Genomic DNA, 17,570 nt, shown 5'->3' with positions numbered 1-17,570 from the left:
TATTATCGTTCTGTTCATCATTACACACAGAAACAGCAGCAGCAGTGATACTGAACACAAGGAGCACGATGGGGAGCAGGGTGGGAGACAAACATATTAATACGCATACTTCCCAAAATGTAGAACTACTTCTTAAATATTATTCTGACAGTATTAGAGACAGAAAGGACATGAGAGACAGAGAGAGACACAGAGAGCAAGACAGACAGAGAGAGAGAGAGTGACAGAGACAGGAGAGGGACAGAGAGAGAGAGATCGGGGGAGAGAGAGACAGAAAGAGAGACAGGGCGTTAAAGAGACAGCGTTAGAGAGACAGGAGAGAGACAGACAGAGCGAAAGAGAGGGACAGAGAGAGCAAGAGACATATCGAGAGAGAGACAGATTGAGAGACAGAGCGAGACAAGAGAGGGACAGAGAGAGCAAGAGACATATCGAGAGAGAGACAGAGAGAGCAAGAGACATATCGAGAGAGAAACAGATTGAGAGACAGAGCGAGACAAGAGAGGGACAGAGAGAGCAAGAGACATGTCGAGAGAGAGAGAGAGACAGAGAAAGCAAGAGACATATCGAGAGCGTGACAGATTGAGAGTCGGAGCGAGACAGAGAGAGAGAGAGACAGACAGGAAAGTGACAGAGAGAGAAAGACAGATAGAGCGAAAGAGAGGGACAGAGAGAGCAAGAGACAGATCGAGAGAGAGAGACAGAGCATTAGAGAGACAGAGAGAGAGAGAGAAACCAAACCCAGTTCTGTATTTCATCATTTGGACGTTCCACATTTCATCCGTGGCGTTAACGACCGGATCAAAACGGCTGAAGACTTAGTCTTTAATTTGTCTAAAGACGATGGGATCAGGTTTATAAAACAGCATCATCATGTACGTTTTGTTGTTTTCATTAAAGAAAGTTAACTCCCCGTTACTAAGTCACACACTCGGAATAACATACAGAAACACACAGCTGCAGGTAAACTGGAATGAAAACACACATTCATTTATTTTAATGTTTGGACCCTCCGGTCTGTTAAATACAACGTGTTGTAGAATTAAAGCTTTAGTACACACACAAAACACACACAACACACACACACACACACACACACACACACCCACACACACCAACCACACACACCCACACACACCACACACCACACACACACACACACACACACACACACACACACACCCACACACACACACACCAACACACACACACACCACACACACACCCCCACAACACACACACACACACTTTTGAGCGAGATCTGGTTTTTCAAATGCTATAAAATTGAATAAGACCCAAAATTAATGAAAGTAGAAATGTGTACTTGGCAAAGAGCGTTGGAATCAATCATGTTATTTTGGGAATTAATAACGAACATTGATATAGGACAACCTGAGACAAAAATGAGGACAACATGAGACAACCATGAGGGCAACATGAGGGCAACATGAGGACAACATGAGGACACATGAGGACAAATGAGGGCAACATGAGGACAACATGAGGGCAACATGAGGGCAACATGAAGACAACATGAAGACAACATGAGGGCAACATGAGGGCAACATGAGGACAACATGAGGACAACATGAGGACAACATGCGGGCACATGCGGGCAACATGCGGCAACATGAGACAACATGAAGACAACATGAAGACCAACATGAGGCAACATGAGGGCAACATGAGGGCAACATGAGGACAACATGCGGGCAACATGCGGGCAACATGAAGACAACATGAAGACAACATGAAGACAACATGAAGACAACATGAGGGCAACATGAGGACAACATGAGGGCAACATGAGGACAACATGAGGACAACATGAGGACAACATGAGGACAACATGAGGATAACATGAGGACAACATGAGGACAACATGAGGGTTAATCTGTTATAATTGAGCTGTGATGCAAAAAAAAATATGCCGGGGAACAATAAAATTCTACATGAACTTAAGTAAACATTGTGTCCATTTACGAGATAAAACAGAAGTGAGATGATCCACAAAAATAGGAAAATTGAACCAACAATCTGCAAGTTTTCTGCTCTTGGCGCGGCCATTCATTCATTCATCCACAACGTCACCGTCTCATAAGTTACTACGAAGACATTCAGTCAGCGACAAACACTATCAACCCCGCCCCCCCCTCCCCCTGCAGTCCGTCCCTATCTGCCGTCCAACGCCTTGTCCCGGGCGATGACCGACTCGTTGAACTTGATCATGAGCGTGGTGCCCTTGTGCCAGTGGGCGGTGACCTTGGCGGGGAAGCCGCTGTGCGTGAGGACGGCCTCCACGACGCCGCCGGTGAAGGCGGCGCAGTTCAGGCTGCTGTTCTCCTTCGGCACCGAGATGTACGCGTTGATCAGCGGCTCCTTCTCGATGATGTAGTACGTCTTGTCGTCGTCGTTGGCCTGCTCCAGCTTGTCCGCCTCCTTCCCGAACAGAGACTTCCACACGTTAACCTTTAAAAAAAAAAAAAAAGGAAAGAAAACCGTTAAAGAGGTAAAAAGTTACTCAAGTCTTGCAGGCCGGCTTTGTTGCACGAGTAGCCGATGCTCCAACACTACGCTTCCACTATAAATATAAATATAAATATATATATAATGACACTGGGCACGAGAGCAGCGTAGTGGTGCGTATGCTCCGCAGAGATCTGCTCTACAAGCGTAAAAATAGGTCTTCTTTTTATATTTTGTACACAGAAATGGATCATAAAGTGTCTATATTTCTTTGCAATTAAACTACCGCTAAAAGAAAATTACTTACAGGACAAATGTGGCACAAAATGAACCTAGGGGTTAATATTTTTTTTAATTTGTTTTATTTAGCTCAGGCAGTCAACAATGTTGCAGGACAAAAAAAAAAAATTCAAGCCATAGATGAAACGCAACCAATCAGAAATTAACAAAAAAAATAAAATTATAAAAAAGGTTTAGTTTAATTCCTATTAACACATCGGGTACCGAGTCCGACCGCTCTCTGGGATTTGGCAATGGTTTTTCTTGGGATTTAATCTGTTAAAAGCTCTCAGAGGGAATTAGACTCCACAGAGCCGCCCTTTCTATTTGATGCTGCCTTTCTTTAAATGACTGCTCATTTCTTTAAATTTCTTATGCTGCACTGTAACTTTTATTCTTGTGTTTTATGTGTCTATTTTTTAACTGTCTATTCATGTGTTTTACCGGTTTTTAATGCCTATGATTTTTAACTGTTTTTACTTGTGTTTTATCTGTTTAACTGATTTTGTGTAAAGCACTTTGAATTGCCCTGTTGCTGACATGTGCTCTACAGATAAAGCTGCCTTGCCTTGCCACTGGGCAACTAAACAAGCCCTGAAAATTTCCCCAAAATCGTTGAAACATTCAGATGACATATGCCACGAGACCCCCCTCCACTCTAAAACCATCAGCGGTGTTTAATTCAATTCAATTTTATTTATAGTATCAATTCATAACAAGAGTTATCTCGAGACCCTTTACAGATGGAGCAGGTCTAGACCACACTCCAGAATATACAAGGACCCAACAGGTCTAGTAGTTTCCTCCAGAGCAAGCAACAGTGCGACAAAAACTCCTTTTAAGAAGAAACCTGGGACAGACCCAGGCCCAGGCCCAGACCCAGGCCCAGGCCCAGACCCTTGGTAGGCGGTGTCTGACGACCGGTTGGGGTTAGAATGAAGGGTGGCAATAACAGTCCCAAAAAATAGTAGTCTGTAGTAGTTTTTTGTTGTAGTTCGTGGCATAGCAGGGCACTGTGGGGCATTACAAGACACAGCAGGACGCAGCAGGACGTAGCAGGACGCAGCAGGACGTAGCAGGACGCAGCAGGACGTAGCAGGACTTAGCAGGACTTAGCAGGACTTAGCAGGGCTTAGCAGGGCGCAGCAGGGCGCAGCAGGGCCCAGCAGGACGTAGCAGGACGCAGCAGGACGTGACATGGCATCGCAGAACGTGTAGCGGGACCATGGCAACCATTGTTTTGACACTAAGGTACTCAAATTCGCTTTAAAAAAAAAATTTGATTTCTATACCATACTCTATGAAACTTGGGGTTTGAGCTTTATTTAATAAGCTTATGACGCAGATCCCAAAAAAATTGTTTTTATCTTTGTTTCAGTATTATCTAGCATTTCTAATTTAACCCTCGCCTACCTTGATGAAGAGCAGCATGTTCAGCACCTTGGTCTCCCGCTTGCCGTTCTTCTCTCTCAGCACCAGCACGTCCAGCATGCTGGCGCCCACGCTCTGGCCCATGTCCGCCAGGCGGGTCTGCAGCTCCGACACCGAGTACACGCGGCTCTGGCAGTACTGGACCATCTCGGAGAACAGGAGGGCGAAGGCGCTCACGCTGACCTCGGTCTTGGGTCGGGTCAGGGGTCGCTCCAAGATGTTGGACTTCCCTCGAGTGAAGCGTGTGTCCATTTTCTGTCGGGAGGGTTAAACAGGTTAGTAACTTCCGACTGTGGGACAACATGGAGGACAACATGGAGGACACAATAACAAAGACACGCTGCTGTTTAATTGTGCGAGCGACAGCCCATCGACAGGTGTTTTTGTCGTCTGCAGGACGACGAACGGGAAAGGACACGGATAAGATGTTGTGTTTTCATACATACTTAAAATTCACACCTGGTCACTTTATCACTGGACTCAACATTCACACTTTAATAATAATTTATGGTCTTTGTTTATTTAACGAATGTTCTTATTGTTGTTATTAGTATTATTATTGTTATTTAGTTGTCTTTATACTGTCTTTTTTTTTTGTCTATTTTTTATTTCTTTTTTCTTGCTAAAACTGCAGCTGCAATTTCCAATTTCCTTACGGGAGTCATCCCAAAAGGATCAATAAAGAGAAGTCCAGTCTAAGTCTCTATACGGCCTATTTATGAATCATTGGAAACATGTTGTGTCTGTGTAGGTTTCTTGGCAAAGGAGTTTGTCCACAATAATGTTTATTGTCACTGAAATATGTTCACTGCACCAAAGCCTACATTGAAAGTCAGTCGTCAGCAACGCGTCACCAACTGGGGGTTAGCAAGATCTAGCCCTGAGTTTCCCACCTCTGATTCCCAGATAATAGATAGAGAGATAGAGAGAGATAGATAGATAGAGAGATAGAGAGATAGATAGAGAGATAGATAGATAGATAGATAGAGAGATAGATATTTATTGATCCCCAAAAAACTGGAAATTATTACGGTGTTACAGCAGCACACGTACATTAGTCACACAACACAGAATATAACAAATGAGATACTAGGAATAAATATACATACATAAAGTATACCTAATGATGATGATGTTTTCACTGGGGGAAATGGTTTTCCAAAGTCAATGAATGCACAGTTAACCGTTACGCAACATGCAGCGCGCCAGAGAGTCACCTGTGTGAAGATATTTCACACCTGTCACTCCAACTAGTCTGCCTGCAGAGTAAATGTATCGAGGGGTGGTATTAGTCCTGCAGTGTACAATCCTACCAATTTAATCAAGCACATCCAAAAGCACCATGCAAATTCATGACAACTATGTTATTTTGTCTTAGTTAGGAAAGTCTGGTGCCTTTAGTCTCTTACACACGGCGGAAGGAAAGTATAAGGTATACTGTTTATTATTAATTCAACAACGGTATCTTAAGACAGATACACAAAGCCCAGGTATCGGGTCTGGAAAAGTTGGATTGGTGCATTCCTAATCTATTTCAATTCTATTTTATTTATAGTATCAGTTCAGAACAAGAGTTATCTGGAGACCCTTTACAGATGGAGCAGGTCTAGACCACACTCCAGAATTTACAAGGACCCAACAGGTCTAGTAGTTTCCTCCAGAGCCAGCAACAGTGGCGAGGAAAAACTCCCCTTTGGGAAGAAACCTGGGACAGACCCAGACCCAGGCCCAGGCCCAGACCCAGGCCCAGACCCAGGCCCAGATGACCGGTTGGGGTTAAAATGAAGAGTGGCAATAACAGTCACAAAAGATAGTAGTTTGTAGTAGTTCTTTGTTGTAGTTGTAATCTTAAGAAATATTACAAAAAAATGTGTGAAAAGACGCAAAACCTGTGTAATATAACAGTTTTTAGAAAGGAAGGCTGAACGGTTTTGTGCAATAACCTAAATCAGGGGGGTGTATAAAAGCTCACTGTCTTCCCGAAAGTTCTCCCTAATACATCAAATTAAAAAGGAATTTGTCGCATCTATACAAATAACAAACGTGTATTAAGATAAGCTTAAACGCGTTTTTCTCCCCTTGTTTTCTCCTTTCTTCCTTTAACAATGCACGAGGTCTACTAAACTAACGTTAAAGTTCCCAACGAGCTTCTCCTATGGCCCAGAAAACCCAGGAAACCTTTCAAAACACAACAAACACCAGCCCACCGCTAGCTAGTTAGCTGCTAGTTAGCTGCTAGTTAGCTAGTTAGCTTCCAGCTAGTTGGATGACAGCTAGTTAGCTGTTAGCTAGTTGGATGTTAGCTAGTTAGCAGCGAGAGATGAGGATTTTTGTTTTGAAATGAACTGAGCCATGTTGGTTTTTGAAAAAGCGGATATTTCAGATAGAAACGGATCACTTAGCTAACCGCTAACTAGCTAGCAGCTAACTAGCTAACAGCTAACTAGCTAACAGCTAACTAGCTAGCAAGCAAAACATCACAGCTGTACTTCCTGTGTACATACACGTTTTAAAAAAGCACACTTGCACACAACGTTACTTATTTCTTTGTAGATAAACGAACCTTTTTTAGAGAATATACAAGCCTTGACTGTCCAGTTGTTATTCTTCTCCTTCCGCCTCAACGTCTCTTCTTCTTTAGTTTTTATTGACGGTCTCCACACCAACGTTGCGCCACCTACTGCACCGGAGGCGAACTTGCGTTTCCATGGCCGGCAAAGGCATGTCCCGCCCTCCTGAGCCTTACTCCGCTTCTGATTGGCCGATCCCACTCCTCATGGCTAAATCTGATTTGATAACCAAGCTAGCCTCAGAGTTCCCTTGTATCTAAACTGTCTGCAAAATAATCTGACATATTTGAGTAATTACAGATCATTTTTGGTTATATATAGGCGGGCCGGCTCTGTGGTCGGCATGAAGCTGGACTCACTGGTGACGGTGGCAGAGAGGAGGACATTGGACAAACTGCTGGACATTACTGACAATGCCAGCCACCCCCTGCACACCGTCATCAGCACCCAGAGGAGCCGGTTCAGTGGAAGGCTGCTCCTTCCCAAGTGCCGGACCAACAGACTCAAGGACTCCTTTGTCCCTCATGCCATCAGACTCTACAACTCCTCACTAGGGGGGAGGAGGAAATAGGGCAGAGAGGACAATACATACATACATACATATATACATACATACATACATACATATATACATACATACATACATACATACATACATACACACACACATACATACATGCACACCTGGACTTAAATTCACACCTGGTCACTTTATAATCATTTTTAACACTGGACTAAACACTGACACTTTAATAATAATTTATGGTCTTTTCTTTGTTTATTTGACAAATGTTCTTATAGTTGTTATAATTTTTATTGGTATTTTGTTGATTTGTTGTCTTTATACTGTCTTTTTATCTATTTTTATTTCTTTGTTCTTGCTAAAAACTGCTGCTGGAACTTTCAATTTCCTGCGGGAGTCATCCCAAAGGATCAATAAAGAGAAGTCTAAGTCTAAGTCTAAGTCTATATAGGGTAAGGGTTCACCCCCCCCCCCCTCTCTTTGTCTCAACCTGACTGCAGTACATGTTATAACCATATACTGTATTTGTTATTAATTATTATTAATATATACAGTATGATTGTATCTGACTTAAGGGGGCAAATGCTCACATTTGATGGTGTCTGGCCCTTTGGAGAGGTGTTCTCTTCACAGATAAACACTAACCCTAACCCCCCCCCCCCACACACACACACACACACACACACACACACACACACACACACAGTACAGTAAAACCCATTTTAGGGTGGCCTTTTATTGTGACCAGCCTAAGGCACACCTGTGCAATAACTACCCTTCGGGGAATGATTATAAAGATTTATAAAGAATATGCTGAGGGCGTTTCCTCTCTAACTGGGACGTTTTGGGGACCGGTTGGTGGGGTCGCTGTGGACCAAGTACACACAGAGATACACTGGTGAGAGATAACGAGGTGTAACCATGGAGATAACGATGTTTAACCATGTATCAGCTGCTTTAAATAGCTCACGTTACTGTATTGTGTCAACAGGTAACTTGCTCTAATATTGGATGTGGAGCTTTCTTTCTGCAGGGTGCAGATGTTCCACCAGAGCAACTTCCTTCCTGAGACTATTTAGCCGAGCCGCCGCAAGATGTATTTTCAGTTTGGTTTTAAGAAATGCAAACAACCCCGAGCGTTTTTTTTACCCTATCCCAGAATGCATCTGTGTCTGTGCCAGACTGTACTCCACAGCGCCAGAGCGGAGCCAGATCTGACCGTGAGAGCTAGTAGTTACACCTTTTACTTTGAGTCTTGTGCACATCGCCTTATCTTTCCTGAATCATATCTGTGACCTTTGTTATTTGCACCCCACGCCTTCTGCAATGGATTTTCCACTTCACCCGCATACAGGCCACATTCACTTCCTGTTAATCCTGTTCTTGTCCTCAGATCACCGCTGTGAGCACGCATCTGCGTCTCTTTTTGGTCAGTTTGTGCACATCTTCAAAACTCACAGTGCAGCCATATTTCGGTCACAGCAACCCAGAACACACACGTGAGTCACGCTACGGGAACTTCCTCGGTTTTCTGGACATCAATGACAACATACATGCGTTGCCTCAGAGAGGACTGCCAGGGATTTGCACAGGCGTGTGAGCGTCTGCCACTGGTTTTACTTCAAAACTCCCAGGTGGTTTATTTCCCAAACACCTGCCACATTTAGGACAACCATCAGAATCAGAATCAGAAATACTCTACTGATCCCAGAAGGGAAACTCTGTGTTGCAGTTGCACAAATAGTAGAAATACCAGAGTAGAAATATAAATAAAGACATATAAGGAGTGTGGATATTTACATAGTTAAAGGAAAACTCTGTGTTGCAGTTGCACAAATAGTCAAAATATAAACAAAGAAAAATATAAAGAGTGGGTATATTTACACAGTTAAAGGAATATCATGATACAGTATTTACATGATTAACATTATAAGGTGTTGCAATGGTGAAAAGTAATAATAATAATAATGATAATGATAATAATAATAGAAGCAGTTAAGTATTGCACACATTACCGTGTTATTGCACAGATAACATTGTCCGGTTTTAACCTCTGAGTGTGTGTGTGTGTTAGAGGGAGGAGTTAGATCAGTATGACTGACTGAGATGTATTGTAGAAGTTGTGAATTTCTCAAAAAATGCCCGTTTCGGTCACATCGGCACAGGGTGAGGACGCCACACTGACCACACAACGCAGGTGGCAGTTTCCCACGTTGCTCAGACTGAACGCAGGCGTATCCACGCTGTGTCCACAGCAGTTGCGTAACCAAACACCAACTTACTCTGCATGTGTGCGTGCATAAATCAGGGAGAGCAACAACAAGGTGGTAGCAGACATTTGGGAGCTTGGAGCTGCAGGTTGTTTTCCACGTCTCAGGATGGAAACGGACGGCTGGAAACGGACGGCGGCTCTGGTTGTGGTCGTGGTGTTGGTCGGCACGTGTGCAGAAGGTAACGACATTTTGGTTTTTGGCTTTACCAGGTTTTTTTTTCGAGGTATTGCACGTATTTCCAGTGAATGTGTTTTTTTATCCTTTGTTAGTCCCACAAGGGGAAATTACAATTTACACTCTGTTGTTATTACACACATTACACACAGGCCTGAACTACACACACGCTCAATACCTACAGTACACATGCACTACGTTTTTGTCTTTTTAGATTAGATTGGATTGGATTCAACTTTATTGTCATTACACAGGTACAAGGCAACGAAATGCAGTTCAGGTCTAACCAGAAGGTCAATAGCAGCAGGTACAGGATATACACTGGTTCCATAAGAGCAGGACATGGATATGTACTGAATAAATATAGAAATTAATACTATTATAAACAGAATTTTACAGATAGATTTGTCCTATGAATATAATATATAGATAACTAGTGTTGTGAGCAAGATTTACAGCTGGATATGTACTGATTATAATATACAGGTGGATATGTAATGATTATAATATACAGCTGGATATGTACTGATTATAATATACAGCTGGATATGTACTGATTATAATATACAGCTGGATATGTACTGAATATAATATACAGGTGGATATGTAATGATTATAATATACAGGTGGATATGTAATGATTATAATATACAGGTGGATATGTACTGATTATAATATACAGGTGGATATGTACTGATTATAATATACAGGTGGATATGTACTGAATATAATATACAGGTGGATATGTACTGAGTATAATATACAGGTGGATATGTACTGAATATGATATACAGGTGGATATGTACTGATTATAATATACAGGTGGATATGTACTGATTATAATATACAGGTGGATATTACTATAAGTAGAAATTTTAGAATTTTTAGACTTTTTTAAGGGTTAGGATTTGGGTTTTTGGAGTGACTGTCAGTACATTTATGTTTCTCGACACACCTTCAGCTGAGAGTCTTTGTTGTGTGACCACTTGGCAAAATTTGGGGGCAAAAAAAAAAAAAAATACTTGGGGAATCGCTGATTTTTGACAGCTCAATTTGATCAAATTTTGATCTGAAATTGAAATTGTGACACCCTAAGAACAATTTTCTTTCTATATCGGGCTGTCCTCGACGAAACAAATTCTAAGTTGACTCATACTCTCATGATTTGTTTTTTTGTACCGTGAGTAAAAAGAAGGCTGAGAAATGCTGATACGGTGAAGCTTTCACTTTCGTGAAAACATTGGTACAGTGACGTTTTTTTAAATTACAGGACAAAAGTTTTAAAAGCCTGGAAAAATGTGTATTTAAGTTCTGAGTTTAAAGTCAGTTTTTCTCAGATTTCGGAGAACAAACTCTAATTTTTGAGTCCTACAACTTCAAATTATGTCCCCAAAGGAAAACTGTGTTGACATCTGATAAAGTTCTTTGTATTATCAAAGTATTATATCAGCTTTAACTTCAGATCCAGTATTAGGGACCACTAAGGTCTATATAAAAGAGACTTCAGATACAGTATTAGGGGACCACTAAGGTCTATATAAAAGAGACTTCAGATACAGTATTAGGGACCACTAAGGTCTATATAAAAGAGACTTCAGATACAGTATTAGGGACCACTAAGGTCTATATAAAAGAGACTTCAGATACAGTATTAGGGACCACTAAGGCTATATAAAAGAGACTTCAGATACAGTATTAGGGACCACTAAGGTCTATATAAAAGAGACTTCAGATACAGTATTAGGGGACCACTAAGGTCTATATAAAAAAGACTTCAGATACAGTATTAGGGACCACTAAGGTCTATATTAAAGAGACTTCAGATACAGTATTAGGGGACCACTAAGGTCTATATAAAGAGACTTCAGATCCAGTATTAGGGACCACTAAGGTCTACATAAAAGCATCCAAAGACCACAATGTCATGGGGCCTTCAAGGCTAAAGACATTCACGTGTTTCCTGTTCTTCTTGTCCAGCTTTATTTTCCAGACACATGGATGACTTCATCGAGGCGGTGAAGCAGGTGGAGTACGGGTCGCCGGGATCGGACCCGGTAGCCGTGGTGAGGACGCTCCGCCGGGCGGCCGGCCTCGACGACGCGTTCATTCGGCATTTCCTCGGCGACGCCGATTCCGCCCATCTTGAAATGAAGGTGAATGCGAACCTCTTTGCTTACATCCGCGAGGTCGTGCCTCACCGGGTCTCTGAAGGCTCTCAAGAGGAAGGCGTGGTTCTGACTCCGGACGGCACCACCGTCGCCCTGGCGCCGCTCCTCCTGGGCATCGAGGCGGGCTTTCTCCCCAAATCCGCGGGCCGCCTGCGCACCCTGTACCAGCTCACTCTGGGCAAAGATCTGGAAAGATCTGCCGGCGCCCAGCAACTGGGACCGGACGGCTGCTGGGACAACGTCACGTCTCCGCGGGTCTTCACCCTCCTGGACCGCCCGTCCCTTCTCACCACGGCTCGGGTCAACGGCGCCGTGGACGGCGTTCTTCTGGGCAAGGAGGTCTCCACCAAACCCCGACGTCCCATGAAGATCAGCGGCCTGCTGGCAGAGTACTACAGCCGCCCGCTGGGGAGCGAGGGACTGGACGCCGCCCCCCCAGTCGTCAGCAGGCGTCGCAGGGAGAACTTCAAGCGGCTGCTGGTGGACCCTCAGGTGCTGGAGAGACAGCTGGTGAAGTCGGTGGAGCTGCAGCGGAGACTGAGGGGACGCCCGAAGATGGACGTGAAGAAGAAGAAGCAGCTGACGGCTTTGGTGAAAGAGAGAATGGAAGAGTTTGTCCACGAGTACCTGGGTGAGAACGAGACCCGACCACAGGGGAAGGGAAAGAATTCAATTATCTTGATTTTTATCCATTTACAATAGTCTCTCATTTGAAGACATTTGAGGACATTGCCTTGGACTTTGGGGAAAACTTAGCCTCAAAAGTCAGTTCACACGAAATCAGACAGACAAACAGACAGACAGACAGACAGATAGACAGATAGACAGATAGATAGATAGATAGATGGATGGATAGATAGATGGATAGATGGATAGATAGATAGATAGAAAGATAGATAGATAGATGTTCTCCCTTCCCAGAATGCTTTGTGGTCTCGCTAGACCCTCTTCCGTAGTGTCTGGCAATGCATGACTTAACATTGTGGATCTGTTTCAGATTGCCCCCCCATCATCCCTCGCTGTATGTGGGGTGCGGAGCCGTACAGAGGGACCCCCACCAACCTGTCCCTCCCTCTGTCCTTCATGTACGTCCACCACACCCACACCCCCAGCCAGCCCTGTCTCACCTTCCAGCAGTGCTCCGCAGACATGCGCTCCATGCAGCGCTTCCACCAGGACGACAGGGGCTGGGACGACATCGGGTACAGGTACCAGCAGCTGGGGTTTAGGTCTCGGGTCTGGGGTTTAAGTCTCAGGTCTGGGGTTTAGGTCTCAGGTTTAGACATGCGCTCCATGCAGCGCTTCCACCAGGACGACAGGGGCTGGGACGACATCGGATACAGGTACCAGCAGCCGGGGATTAGTTCTCGGGTCTCGGGTCTAGGTCTCGGGTCTTGGGTCTAGGTCTCGGGTCAGTGGTCTAGGTCTTGGGTCTCGGTCTCGGGTTTAGGTCTCAGGTCTCGGGTTTAGACATGCGCTCCATGCAGGGCTTCCACCAGGACGACAGGGGCTGGGACGACATCGGATACAGGTACCAGCAGTTCGGTGTAGGTCTCGGGTCTCGGGTCTAGGTCTCGGGTCAGTGGTCTAGGTCTTGGGTCTCGGTCTCGGGTTTAGGTCTCAGGTCTGGGGTTTAGACATGCGCTCCATGCAGGGCTTCCACCAGGACGACAGGGGCTGGGACGAAATCGGATACAGGTACCAGCAGCCGGGGATTAGTTCTCGGGTCTCGGGTTTAGGTCTCAGGTCTTGGGTTTAGGTCTCAGGTCTCGGGTTTCGACATGCGCTCCATGCAGCGCTTCCACCGGGACGACTTTTCGCCTCGTTTCCGCCTCCTTTTTGTCGCCTCGTAGTCATTTTTTGTCACCTTTGTTGTGGCCTTGTTGTCATAATAATTGCAGACATAGGACTATGGTTACCTGGTCCTCAGGTCTCTGCAGGGTAAATCCAGACCGCTAGCTAGACTATCTGTCCAATCTGAGGACTATGGTTACCTGGTCCTCAGGTCTCTGCAGGGTAAATCCAGACCGCTAGCTAGACTATCTGTTCAATCTGAGGACTATGGTTACCTGGTCCTCAGGTCTCTGCAGGGTAAATTCAGACAGCTAGCTAGACTATCTGTCCAATCTGAGGACTATGGTTACCTGGTCCTCAGATCTCTGCAGGGTAAATCCAGACAGCTAGCTAGACTACCTGTCCAATCTGAGGACTATGGTTACCTGGTCCTCAGGTCTCTGCAGGGTAAATCCAGACAGCTAGCTAGACTATCTGTCCAATCTGAGGACTATGGTTACCTGGTCCTCAGGTCTCTGCAGGGTAAATCCAGACAGCTAGCTAGACTATCTGTCCAATCTGAGGACTATGGTTACCTGGTCCTCAGGTCTCTGCAGGGTAAATCCAGACAGCTAGCTAGACTATCTGTCCAATCTGAGGTTACAGTATGATACCCCTGCCTGTGTCTAAGAGGACTCTGTGTTCCTGAAGCTTCGTCGCCGGCTCTGATGGGTCCGTCTACGAGGGCCGAGGCTGGGTCTGGCGGGGCGCCCACACCCTGGGGCACAACTCCATCGGCTACGGGGTTTCCTTCATCGGGGACTACGCCTCCACTCTGCCTTCCCAGCATGCCATGGGGCTGGTGAGGGACCGGCTGGCGTCCTGCGCTGTGGGGGGCGGGCGGCTGGTGGCCAACTTCACCCTGCAGGGGCACCGACAGGTGGTGGACACTTCCTGTCCCGGGGACGCCCTCTACAACGAGATCAGGGGCTGGGGACACTACGGGGTACGTACACGGGTTTGTGTGTGTGTGTGGTGTGTGTGTGTGTGTGTGTGTCTCTGTGTGTGTGTTTGTGTGTTTGTGTGTGTGTGTGTGTGTCTCTGTGTGTCTGTGTGTATGTGTGTGTGTGTGTTTGTGTCTGCGTGTTTGTGTGTGTGTGTGTGTCTTTGTGTGTGTCTTTGTGTCAGTGTGTCTGTGTGTGTCTTTATGTGTATGTGTGTGTGTGTGTGCGTGTCTTTGTATCTGTTTTGTGTGTATGTGTGTGTCTCTGTGTGTGCGTGTGTGTGTACGTGTGTGTCGGTGTGTGTGTGTGTGTGTGTGTGTTGTGTTGTCTGTGTGTTGTGTGTCTGTGTGTGTATGTGTGTTGTGTGTTGTGTGTGTGTGTGTGTGTGTGTGTCTGTGTTGTGTGTGTGTGTGTGTGTTCGGGTCTGTGGTGTTGGTGTGTGTGTGTGTGTGTGTCTTGTGTGTGTCTGTGTTGTGTGTGTTCTGTGGGTGGTGTTGTGTGGTGTGTGTCTCTGTGGTGTGTGGTGTTGTGTGTGTGTGTCTCGTGTGTGTGTCTTGTTGTGTTGTGGTGTGGTCTATGTGTGTCTGTGTTGTGTGTGTGTGTGTGTGGTGTGTTTTCTCGTGGTGTGTGTGTGTGTGTTCTGGGTCTGTGTGTGGGGTCTGTGTGGTATGTGTGTGTCTCTGTGTGTGTGTCTCTGTTTGTTTGTGTGTGTGTCTCTCTGTGTGTGTGTGTGTGTGTCTCTGTGTGTCTGTGTGTGTGGGTCTGTGTGTGTATGTGTGTGTCTCTGTGTGTGTGTCTCTGTGTTTGTTGTGTGGTGTGTGTCTGTGTGTCTGTGTGTGTGTGTGTGTGTGTGTGTGTGTGTCTGTGTCTCTGTGTGGTGTGTGTGTGGTGTGTGTCTCTGTGTGTCTGTGTGTGTGGGTCTGTGTGTGTATGTGGTGTCTCTGTGTGTGTGTCTCTGTTTGTTTGTGTGTGTGTCTCTTGTGTGGTGTGTGTGTGTCTCTGTGTGTCTGTGTGTGTGGGTCTGTGTGTGTATGGTGTGTCTCTTGTGTGTGTCTCTGTTTGTTTGTGTGTGTGTGTCTCTGTGTGTATATGTGTGTGTGTGTGTCTGTATGTGTGTGTGTCTCTGTGTGTGTATGTGTGTGTGTGTGTGTGTGTGTATGTGATTTCCTGGGTACCTAATATCGGATATTAATAAACTGTTTAAAAATTAAACTAAGCGACCGAACAATAAAGGTTGAGGAAAGAAATGTTACAATCACTTCGGTGTCTGCCCTTCACAATAAAAGCCCAGCTTTAATTCAATCAGAGCATTTCGCTGAGAGGAAATTCAATAAAAAAAACAGTTCTACCCTTCATTATTTTACTGATTAACTGTACTTTTACATTGATGTATTGCTTTGTAAAATATACTAATACAATTATACATATTATACATTATATATACTATAGTATAATACTTCTTCCACCGCTGCATCGTCTTTTGATCGCCTATTTCATTGTTATTTTTTAAATTCTTTACAGGAGGCAAAGAAATGAAAAGGGTCCGCTCGACAAGAGGAAGAGCCGAGAGAATAAACCGGAATAATAAATAATAACCAATAAATATTAGTCTCATTCATACCTGCTGGTTGTTGTCTGTTTCTTGTCTGATTCCCGTGAAATGCAGAAAAACTTAACCAGGTTTAACCCTCTATTTGCATGCTGTTGCCATATGGCGACACATGTATTTTTCTTAGTTTTTCTCACAGTAAACCATATGAAATGCATTGTTTCCTGCTCAGTCGTGTAAATAGGTCTTTTATTTTCAAGTGTTATCAACTGGATGAGTTCACATAACCAAGGAATCCTGTTTCCCTTTTCCAGTATCAGCCAAAATGTAGTTGTTTTTACGTCATCTGGGGGCAAGTAAACCTTTAATTTTCATCATTTAAACCAGTAAAAACGCTATATTAGTTTTCTGTAAAAGGCCAAAATTAATACAAGTTGAATTAGTTATTAGGTATTTTTTTCAATTTCAGCATGTTTCTAAAGAAATAATGGATTTTTTGGCACTTTCCACAAATGTGCATTGTTGCTATATTGCCAACAAATTACCAACTTACCCCTTAATTAATTAATTTTGAATTAATTAATTTATTTATTTGTTTACAATTGCATTATTTAAGCAACCTGGAGTCATAAAACACATCAAGACATTTTGACCATCCTAAAAAAATAATTCATGCAATAGAGTTAGGTTTAACCCTCTATTTCCATGCTGTTGCCATATGGCACATTATTATTTTTCTTAGTTTTTCTCACAGTAAACCATATAAAATGCATTGTTGTTTCTCTGTTTCATTGTGTAAATGGGTCTTTTGAAGTGTTATTAATGTGTCGACTTCACATCCAATCCAATCCACTTTATCTCTATCGCACATTTTACAAACACAAAGTTACCAAAGTGCTGCACAGAAAACTCAAACACACAAAACAATTAATGTAAAATATTGTAAAAGCAAAATAAGAGCATCGTAACCAGGAAATCCTGTTTCCCGCCCCTTTTCCGGACATGTGCCACACTAGAGCTCAGATTCCAGGATCAGCCAAAATGTGGTTATTTTTCTTAATTTTAGAAGCATTTCTGTGGAGAAAAAAAAAAAAAAATCAACTGTTATCTGGGGTAATTAAACTTTTAATTTGAATCACTTAAACCTGTTAAAATGCCATGTTCTTCTGTAAAAGACTAAAATTAATGTGTCGCCATATTGCATATAAGTTGAATTTATTTGGGTTTTTTTTTCAATGAAAGCATGTTTTTAAAAAATAATGGATTTCTTGGATTTTTTTTTTTTTTTTACAATTGCATTATTTAACCAACCTGGAGTCATACAAACACATCAAGACATTGTTACCATGTTTAAAGAAAA

The 17,570-nt window shown here is 43.8% G+C and overlaps 2 protein-coding genes across 4 annotated transcripts; one reads left to right on the top strand and one right to left on the bottom strand.

The window, feature by feature from the left end:
* Positions 1-1,787: 1,787 nt before the first annotated feature.
* Positions 1,788-6,948, bottom strand: trappc5 (trafficking protein particle complex subunit 5). Of its 2 annotated transcripts, none has more exons than XM_032538018.1 (3): positions 6,743-6,844; positions 4,159-4,433; positions 1,788-2,469 (listed from the first exon to the last, which is right to left on the bottom strand). In XM_032538018.1, exons 2-3 carry the CDS (start codon positions 4,426-4,428, stop codon positions 2,173-2,175), a joined length of 567 nt encoding a protein of 188 aa, XP_032393909.1. In that variant the 5' UTR covers positions 4,429-4,433; positions 6,743-6,844; the 3' UTR covers positions 1,788-2,172. The 2 variants fall into 2 exon arrangements, with proteins under 2 accessions (XP_032393909.1, XP_032393910.1); XM_032538019.1 differs by having other exon boundaries at positions 1,790-2,469; positions 4,159-4,431; positions 6,740-6,948.
* A 2,457-nt stretch (positions 6,949-9,405) lies between these two features.
* Positions 9,406-16,275, top strand: pglyrp6 (peptidoglycan recognition protein 6). Of its 2 annotated transcripts, XM_032538142.1 has the most exons (6): positions 9,406-9,720; positions 11,694-12,515; positions 12,882-13,033; positions 13,169-13,227; positions 14,369-14,663; positions 16,183-16,275. In XM_032538142.1, the coding sequence occupies exons 1-6, from the start codon at positions 9,648-9,650 to the stop codon at positions 16,195-16,197; spliced, it is 1,416 nt and encodes a 471-aa protein (XP_032394033.1). In that variant the 5' UTR covers positions 9,406-9,647; the 3' UTR covers positions 16,198-16,275. The 2 variants fall into 2 exon arrangements, with proteins under 2 accessions (XP_032394033.1, XP_032394032.1); XM_032538141.1 differs by lacking the exon at positions 13,169-13,227 and having other exon boundaries at positions 9,409-9,720; positions 12,882-13,092.
* Positions 16,276-17,570: the final 1,295 nt, after the last annotated feature.

Source organism: Etheostoma spectabile, chromosome 15 (assembly GCF_008692095.1).
Source record: "Etheostoma spectabile isolate EspeVRDwgs_2016 chromosome 15, UIUC_Espe_1.0, whole genome shotgun sequence".
Lineage (NCBI taxonomy): Eukaryota > Metazoa > Chordata > Actinopteri > Perciformes > Percidae > Etheostoma > Etheostoma spectabile.
This window is presented reverse-complemented; position numbering and strand designations above follow the sequence as displayed.